The following is an 8957-nucleotide window of genomic DNA, read 5'->3' as shown; positions in this document are numbered from 1 at the left end:
AACTTCTCCTATGCCTGTTGCAGTATGTTGTTTTTTTTGTTTTTTTTACAAACTCACCCTGACGGTGAGCTTTGTCAGGGCTCAGTGTTGTGCTGTAACCACTAACCCTAACCCTAACCCTATACCCTAAAAAAAAAATAAAAAAAAGATTAAGAAAACAAACACACCCAATGTTTAGTTTGAACGTTTCACAGTTTGCTCGGTGGTTTTGGCGAGCTGGAGCTTCTTACGGGGCGAATTTTTGCCCACAGGCTTTAAGTTTGACATCCCTGTTGGAGATCTTCCAAAGTTTAAACTAATTCTCACATCCTGCTGATAATGGTGAAAGCAATGAAGCTTTAACCGCGTTATATGTTGTAATGTAACGGTAACGCCTGCTTCCTCATAGTCAATGTGTTTAATGCAGCGTTAATAATACTATGAAATCCCGTGACACCTATATTTTACATGGCGCTTTAAAAATAATGACGTCAGTGAACTTCCTTATGTAAAAGTAAACCTGTAAAAAGTATTCTTCCTTAGCGCTCGCTCTCTCAGCACAAACTGCCATATGTGGTGGAGCTTTCCCAACTCATTCAGATGATGACAGACGCTGAGGAGGATAATGCAATCACTGATAAGATGATTAAACTGGTTCCTTCCTGAACGTACTCTTGTCCATGAATCATTTCTCACCGTTTCCCAAAAGAGCCTGAAGTGGGAGTCCTTTCCAGGAACCTCGTGTCTGACCATATTTGGTCTTTACAGGTTTTTACATTCACCCATCAGCATCTACTGTGCCATTTGTTCCAGCGGCTGAGAACTACGCCTTGGACGAAGAGGGTGTGGGAAACAGGTGGATGAAGAGTTTGTTTGTTCAAAACGTATTCAAATCTGCAAGTCTATTACTTTTATTACCACCAATACTTTAAAATGAAAAGAATACGAGTGAAGTGGAATGTTGTAAACATGACCCAAATAGCCCACTCTTTATATTTACTCCAAGCTGAGGTTACGTCACATTTTAGTTGAATTTTGATCAATATAACCTTATATCTAAGGCTGAATGAGACAGAAAACATCTCAAAGATGGCTTTGTGAAGTGCTTCCTGTACATTTACTTAAATCACATGGTGATCCAACTTGCCCTGAACTATACAGCCTTGTAATACCACAACAACAATGTTTAACTAAGGCACGACTCCACTATAACATAGTGTCCCTTTCAATAAAAAGACGCGCCGTCTTTTCCTGATCACTTCTCTAAAATCAGATTTAAATATATATATATATATATATATATATATATATATTTCCATAACCCAGAGTCGTCTTAATGTCTGGAGGTCTGGTAAAGTTGTCATGTAACAGTTATTTTTTCCCCCGTGAGCTCTTCCTGGTCGACCGCCTGCTCGGTCAGAGCCTCGGCGGCTTTTCTCCTCTGGACGAGGCGGTCGACCAGCACGACGAAGAAGGCAGAAAACACCAGGCAGAGGCCTGACAGGTAGAAGGCAGAACCGTAGTCGGTGGTGTGGTCCACCAACCAGCCTGCAGAGGGAAACGCAAACACATCAGAACATTAACATTTTATTCTGCTGAGCACAAAATGGTTCACTCACTAGGAGTTCTATCACTGAACTGGAGGAAGATCCTCTATAAAACTGATGGCCAATAACGTGGGAAGATGGGACCATTTTAGATGTCATGAAGCCAATAATGGCGAGAAAAATCAAGTTGAAGAAATCAGCGGCAAATAGGTGAAACCTGCAGGAAGCCTCATATGAAGGGAAGCTAATGTTTAATCTAACACATCACTGCTTTATATTAATGCTGAATTCTGGCACGTTGTCATCAAACGGATTAATGAGGCCCGAGAAGTTCAGTGGAATAGTAGAAAAAATAAGAAAAAAGAAAGTGCTTTGGCTAACGTGAAAACTACAAGTCAGCTCAATGAGGAAAGAGATGAAAGTTCTGCGGTATTTTATTTTATTTATTTATGTTTTCGATGCAACAAAATAAAGATCCAGTAGTGTTTATAGCAAATTGTGCAATAACGTCATTGTGATAGAAGTGATGTTAAAACTGGAATAAACTCACGAGCACGTAACAAGTGCTTAGTGCAGAATGTAGTCATACTCAACTCATATTATTATTATCAGCATCATTAGTTCCTAATCATGTAATAACATTCTGTGGAAACGTGTGGAAAAGGTTGTGGGTGATAATTTTTGTAACGATATGAATTAAGAAAAAACACAGTTTCAGAGCATTAGTACAATTATTAAGGTTTGTTTAATAGCAAGTGACTTTCTTACATTAATAGCTTTCCTAGAAGGAAATAGATTTTTCTTTACCACTTTTATTTGATTTATTCTCCTCTTAAATAGATTTCTTATTTGCTTTGTCGTAATACATTTCTGTTCTTTTCCTTGTAAAGCACTGTGAATCGTTTCTGTATGTTAGAAGAGGGATAAACAAACTCGCCTCGTGATTTTAGAACCCAACCAGCTGATTATTACAGTTTGAACATTTATTATATTAGGAGTTGCTAAAATTGTAACGCTGCTACAATTTTCCTGAATTGGTTATAAATAGTAGCTCATTGCTTTATGACTTATGAAGGTCAAAGTCATGACTGTGACAAAAAATTTAATTAGTATTGGTGTTTGGAATCCTGAACGCTCATTTATTTGTTCAACCTTCATCGTCTGTCTGGCGGCTGGAACTGTCTCACCCTGGACCATTTTCTAGTGAAGCTGCTATAGGTTTACTTAGGTTATATATTCTGCAGGCTTCTTCCTGTTAAAGTGAGTTTTTCTCCTTTCCTTGCTCATGTGGAATTGTTGGTATTTCCTCCGTAAAGGTGCCTTGAAATGACTGCATTGTATTTGGCGCCATAGAAATAAAATTGAATTGAATTGAAAACGCGGCCTCCTCACCTGCGGCAGGTGGACCCACGAAGCCGCCGACGCTCCTGAACAACATAAAGAGGCCCAGTCCGTTGTCAAACCCCTCCAGAGTCACGATGTCCACGATGGCGGTGATGTGAATGGCCACGGTGCAGCCGAACAGGAAGCCGTAGAGCGAGGTGAACACCACGATGACCCAGTAGTTGTGGCTGATGGGCAGCAGCAGGAGGACCACCCCGAACAGGGTGGTCACCATGGTGAGCAGCTGCAGGTTCCTCATCAGCTGCATGTTGGCCAGCCAACCGCACGTCAGCCGGCCCACCAGGTCGGCCAGCGCCAGGACGGACAGGATGGAGGCGGACCAGTACTTCTCTATCCCCAGACTGTTGGAGAACGGCACTATGAAGAGCGGCGGGATGAAAATCCCCGCGGCCGACAAGATGGCGAACACAAAGTAGAGGCAGAGTTCAGGTTTTCTCAGGAGAGCGCACTGGAAAATAGTCTTCCTCCTTGGTGAAGGCACGGCGGCGGCGCCGCCTTCAAGAGGCCCGTCTTTGGTCTCCTGCGTGTGCAGGGGTCTCATGAGCGCGCCGCACACGCAGATGTTGAGCTGAAGGCCCGCGATGATGAGCAAGGCGCCCTGCCAGCCGTACGTCTCGATGAGCCACTGGAAGAAAGGGCTGAACGAGAAGGCGAAGACGCTCTCCCCGGCGCTGGCCACGCTGATGGCGATGGGACGCCATCGGATGAAGTAGTGGCTCACCATGCTGTTGGCCGGCAGCCACGAGAAGGCGAAGCCCATTCCTGGAAGACAAACGTTTCAAACCATCAAATATTTATTTCGATTGCCCTCTTCTAAAAAAGAAGTGTGACACTAAAAAACTCTGACACTTTTAAATCATTACTCAGCAAATACCTCAAGTCAGGGACAAACTGGTCAAAATACTGTACAATTTGGCCTAAAAACTTTACTTTTAATAAAAAAAACAAAAAACTGCTACTCCTAATGTGTCCATTATTATTATTTCATATTTCAGATTCCTCTTTTTTTTTTTTTTTACCACTGAGAATGACACAGGCAACATTTTCTCTAAGCACCTGGACAGTTTTTATTATCAGTGAGAGGATAACAAACCAGTCAGTGTGGTATTATAGGTTGTAGTATTTTAAAATAAAAATATTTTATGACCCTGCGTAGTGGAAGACTTAAACCAACAGTGAAACAGTCGAGCTCTGGTTTTTCAATCTCTGTAATACAGTAAAGTATTTAAAGTTATTACCCTATCGGGTGTTGAAGAGGGACGACAAATATAATATTACACGGCAATCTGATAGGAAGGAGGTTGAAATCTCCCCAGTGGAGCGATTCTCTTCTTTTTTCCCCACTGTGAATCAGCTTATTTCCCATCATCCTGTCGGGTTAACGTGTCAGGACTAAATCTAAGCATGCTTCTTAAGTTGTGTTTTACCCTTGTGATGTTAGATCCACTTAACTAAGACATCTGCAATCCATATAGGAGGTGTTACTATGCTGGTTATCAACTCAGTAACTTTACCCAGGCTCTTCCAGTCTACTTCTGGGCATGTTTACATAAAAGCGGGGGCAGAGCTCACTGCCGATGATGAACCGCAGACATACACACGGGGCAAAAACACTGAGTTTGTCTATGACTTAGATGGAACAACTGCAGGTTTATTTTTGGTGTTGCAGCTGAATAGAGGGTAAAAAAAGAGCAGCTTTCCACGATGCAGCGTAAAATATACATAGTATGAACGCTACCTTGCAGGATGCCCAGGCTGAAGTAGAGCCAGGGGAGGCTGAGGTCCAGAGAGGCCAGCAACATGCCGAAGAAGGTCAACAGACCCCCAATGATAATGACCACTCTCTGAGAGAACCGCAGCGTGAGCGCGCTGGCAGCTGGAGCTGCAGAGACGAGGAAACGTCAACATGAAAACCTTCCCAGAGTTAAAAAAAATATAATAAAATAAAATCTGGTGCTTCAAGGTCCTGACCTAAGAGGTGAAATACGGCGATGGTGGTGGAAGTGACCCAGGAGGTGGTGCTGGTGAGGACCCCGAAGTGGCTCTGGATCTCCAGGAAGAAGAGGCCAAAGTTCTTGAGGACGGCGGTGGTGAGGCCCATGATGATGAATGCCGACATGACCACCACCCAGCCGTAGCCCCCATCGGGGGGGCGGGATTTCCTGGACGTCATGGCTGTCAGGTCCCCGGAGAAGAGGGGCCACTCGCTCTCTGGACTTTCTCCGCCTACAAGTAATTACCAATGTTCAGTGGAGATCATAAAACATGCGAAATACACACGTGCAGGGCAGCTGTCAGACCTATCACACAGTGTACACATCGGAGATACCAAGTGGGAAATTCCCACCTTGAGCTGGTAATGTGGGAGTATCAACTAAACTTTATAAAAAATGCAGCTTTTTTGTAGCGAGCCGATGATTTTCACCCAGTAAATTGAGCAATCCATGATATCGTCAGCACGGCTTCTCTGTTTAATATTTTGACCTCTGCATTCCACCGCAGGGCACACGGGACCGCGCGGTGATGTATGATTCATGTCACGCTAATCAGCGCCGCTGTCAACGCGGTGGGGGCCCCACGTCAATCACATCCCCCAGTTGAATTAAACCAGCACGCGAGGAATCGGCGTGTTTAACTTCCACAGAGGGCGCCGACGTCATGACGTCAAAGGCACAAACATGCCACTCAAGCAGGGCGAGGAGCAAAAACACAGTGTCCGTCAGGATTAACCTGCGTGGAGTGACGTCATTTGTTCCAAATGTAGGAACTGATGTTTGTTTACATTTAATGAACTAATATTAGCAATAATGATGAGAATCAAGTGTCGGCTTGTGGGCCAGAACCAGCCTGCAGGAGGCTCGAATGCGTCCAAACCACCAAGCAAATGGTTAAACAAAAACAGCGATTATTTTTTTTTTAAACAAATTTATTAAGAGGAGAAGACACAACAATGAACAGCAATCCTGAGATTATTGGTAGTGAACAAGCACTAGTCTCAAAGCCATGCTGCCAGGGTGAGTTTGTAAAAACATGCATAATGCAACAGCTACAGGAGAGGCTTTCTGGACGTTTCATTGTAGTTTACATAAGAAAGTTTCTTTAAAATTGGCTTTATGTTGCGATTGGAGTCATTTTCTGTAGTACTTGTTTGGTTTTGTGATAATATAGATATTTTCCTCATGTATGCTTTTGCGCCACAAAAAAGAAAAACCTTAAAGAGTAAAATTAAAGGTTATTATGGCTCTATTTTACTGGTCCGTCCCACTCAAGATGAAACTGAGCTGTCTGTGGACCCCTGAACGAAAATGTGTTTGACACCCCTGATCTACTGGAAATTCCAATGTTTACTAGCAAGCTTAACGAAGAAGTTGAAAGTGAGAGGTAAAAATAGGAGGAAGAATAAAATGTGAATGAAAATATATCATGTTATATTATTACAATGCTTTCTAGTGGCGCCATATGTACCAGTGAAACAATGAAATGTTATGTTGATGGACCTATTCTACATTTATGGAACTTTTTAGAGTCAGTCATTTAAAAAAACAAAAAAAAACAAACACTACAAAATTTTACTATATCGATATATTTTTTTTTAACATAAGAATCAGGATGATTATAAAATGTAAATGTTAAATATTGGAGAAGGGGCAGGATTAAATAAGTTTCACTCCTTCATACCCCCTTTTCAGACATGTTAAACTAGATATAAGTGTGTCTACGTATGTACACGACTGTGCACTTTATATGTAGATGTACACACACACACACAAAAGCACACACGTATATATGTGGTATAATTCATACTATCGGAAATAGATTTGGGTTTTTTGGATGTATGTGTATTTCGTTTATGTTTAGTCATATATGTAATCAAATTTGATTTATAGTCAACAAATCTTTTTCTTTCATAATCCTGTTGTCTCATTGTAATCACTATATGCATATGTCTATACTGTAATCTTATTAACTTAAAATTAAAGGAGCAATGTAAGCTGCAAGATTTTATGATATAGATAAGCAACAGTCTGATTTTAAGATGTATTTATATTGTGAAACTGTAGTTCTATGTCAAGTAGTAGAAATAGATGTGCTACATAGTTTAATTCTATTATTTTCTATAATAATAGAGGGGATGGGGCCCCCTCCAAAGCCGGGCCCCCAGTTCTCTCGAGGCGCTCCTGCTTCCTGTTTGTGACTTTTTAATAAACAGAAACAGCAACAAGACCGTTTTTATCACAGAACTGAGTGGATGAAAACACTCTTTGAAGGTGTGTAACTTCTTAACATATTTAATGGTGTTCATTTGAGTGGGATTCGGTGATTTTAACACTAACTCCAACAACAATGATAATAATATTTTAAAGCGAAAAATACATGAAAAACTCTCCGCAGCGCACAAGGCATGCATTTGAATAAACAACTGAATAGATTCCAGAGTTGAATTTCTCACGTTATTCACGTCCCGTTCCCGGTGTCCTCCACATTTCTGCCCCGGATCCCGGAGTCCTGGAGCCGCCGCTCGGACTCCCCGAGCGGCCTCCGGTCGGGAAGAGAAGCGGCGGGAGGACGTGCACCGTCACCGGAGAAGAGTCCTCCGGCTGTGGGTGAACTGTCGGTGTCCACCGCTGCAGCGACACGGAACCGAAACTGTGAGCGACTCCTGGCAGGGATGCTGATATTTAAAGCTGGAAGCTGCGCGTGAGGAGCGTCTCTACACAACCAGCCAATCAGCAGCGCCACGGAGCAGGAAACTCTCTACGTCACGTCACACTCAGGGTTTGTAGTTTTTATTCTAAATCAGCTATTAAAGAACAAAACAACTCTTTATCTTAGCATTAACACAATTAATTATGTCGTGTCACTATAATGGTAAAAACAAAATGTTACTTCTGTTCACTTCCGTATTAAATCTCACTTTATTATGCTAATAAAGTTCTGAATGTTGACTAATGAACGTTACAGATCAGACAGCTGCCAATTAAAAGAAGGGAATACATTAGTATTTATGAGAACAAAGTCATTTTAATTGCATTTGAAACTATTTTGGCTTGAAAATTGTCTGTAAAGCTGCACTTTTTCTGGTGGATATGCAATGGGTATTAACATTAGTATTAGTATAGTGAGATGAGAATATTATTGAGTTTTGTGAGCTGGGATTACGGAAAATACAACTCTCAGACTGAGCTGAGCTTTGTGCATAAAAGATAGCTACCTTATATTTTTGGACATTTGACTGTATTTTGTACCAGAAGATTTCAATACAATTGTCTTTACGTTGCCATTTTCAGTAGTAATTGTTTGGTTGTGTGAGAATATAGACATTTCCATCATGCATACGCAATAAAGAAAAAATTTAAAAATAAAATTTTTGTTTAAAATGCCCAGACCACTCACAAGATTAAATTGGGCTGAATGTGACCCCTGAACTAAAATCTGCCGTAGATTGAGAAAAACATTATCACTTGGTGCGAGGTGGGCTTTAGATTTAGATTGCTCTAATCTGGATGTTATCAGGTCATGAATGAAATAAATGTATAAACTTAACTAAACCTGCATCACCTGCTGCTGCTGCAGACACGAGTTTAGACTGATGTTAGTGAACTGAGTTCTGTGTTATTGAGGTGCTTCTTTTCCCGGTAAACAGGAGTTTGGTGAAATAGTAACTACACAACATGTAAAAACTGCTCTGGCTAAGGCAAATGCTGACAGTAAGCAGTAATGGATTCAGAACAGGAATTAGTTACTAAAACAATACTGACAACAATAATGTAATATTTATTAGCATGAACCTTGTGGACCCAACATTTATCGCACATATGCAGAAAACTCGTGCTTCGCTTGAGTCGATGAGAAAATTCCAGTGTCAGAAAAGATCAACTAATTGCTCAGATTTGAAGTCGCGGACGATGAAAGAAAATAATCTGGAGGATTAAAGGAAGAATGAATGAGATAAAGTGTCACTTCTATTGACGTCTGGCATGTTGGTGCATTAGGAGAAGTACAATTCCAAATGTTCCTCTGTGAAGA

The 8957-nt window shown here is 41.4% G+C and overlaps 1 protein-coding gene across 1 annotated transcript; it reads right to left on the bottom strand.

The window, feature by feature from the left end:
* Positions 1-1196: 1196 nt before the first annotated feature.
* LOC308111675 (monocarboxylate transporter 13) lies at positions 1197-7565 on the bottom strand. Its single transcript, XM_080466660.1, has 5 exons — positions 7381-7565; positions 4902-5156; positions 4669-4812; positions 2919-3692; positions 1197-1527 (listed from the first exon to the last, which is right to left on the bottom strand). Exons 2-5 carry the CDS (start codon positions 5101-5103, stop codon positions 1340-1342), a joined length of 1308 nt encoding a protein of 435 aa, XP_080322786.1. The 5' UTR covers positions 5104-5156; positions 7381-7565; the 3' UTR covers positions 1197-1339.
* Positions 7566-8957: the final 1392 nt, after the last annotated feature.

The sequence above is a fragment of the Lipophrys pholis genome (genome assembly GCF_963383615.2).
Source record: "Lipophrys pholis genome assembly, chromosome: 7".
NCBI lineage: Eukaryota > Metazoa > Chordata > Actinopteri > Blenniiformes > Blenniidae > Lipophrys > Lipophrys pholis.
The sequence above is the reverse complement of the archived record's forward strand: the minus strand, read 5'-3'. Positions and strand labels throughout refer to the sequence as shown.

Coding starts and splice junctions, on each gene's coding strand:
- LOC308111675 (XM_080466660.1), bottom strand. CDS start 5,103: ATGACGTCCAGGAAATCCCGCCCCCCCGATGGGGGCTACGGCTGGGTG. Junction 3,693..4,668: donor CAGCCTGGGCATCCTGCAAG/GTAGCGTTCATA, acceptor TTTGTCTTCCAG/GAATGGGCTTCGCCTTCTCG. Junction 1,528..2,918: donor CGTGGGTCCACCTGCCGCAG/GTGAGGAGGCCG, acceptor TTCCCTCTGCAG/GCTGGTTGGTGGACCACACC.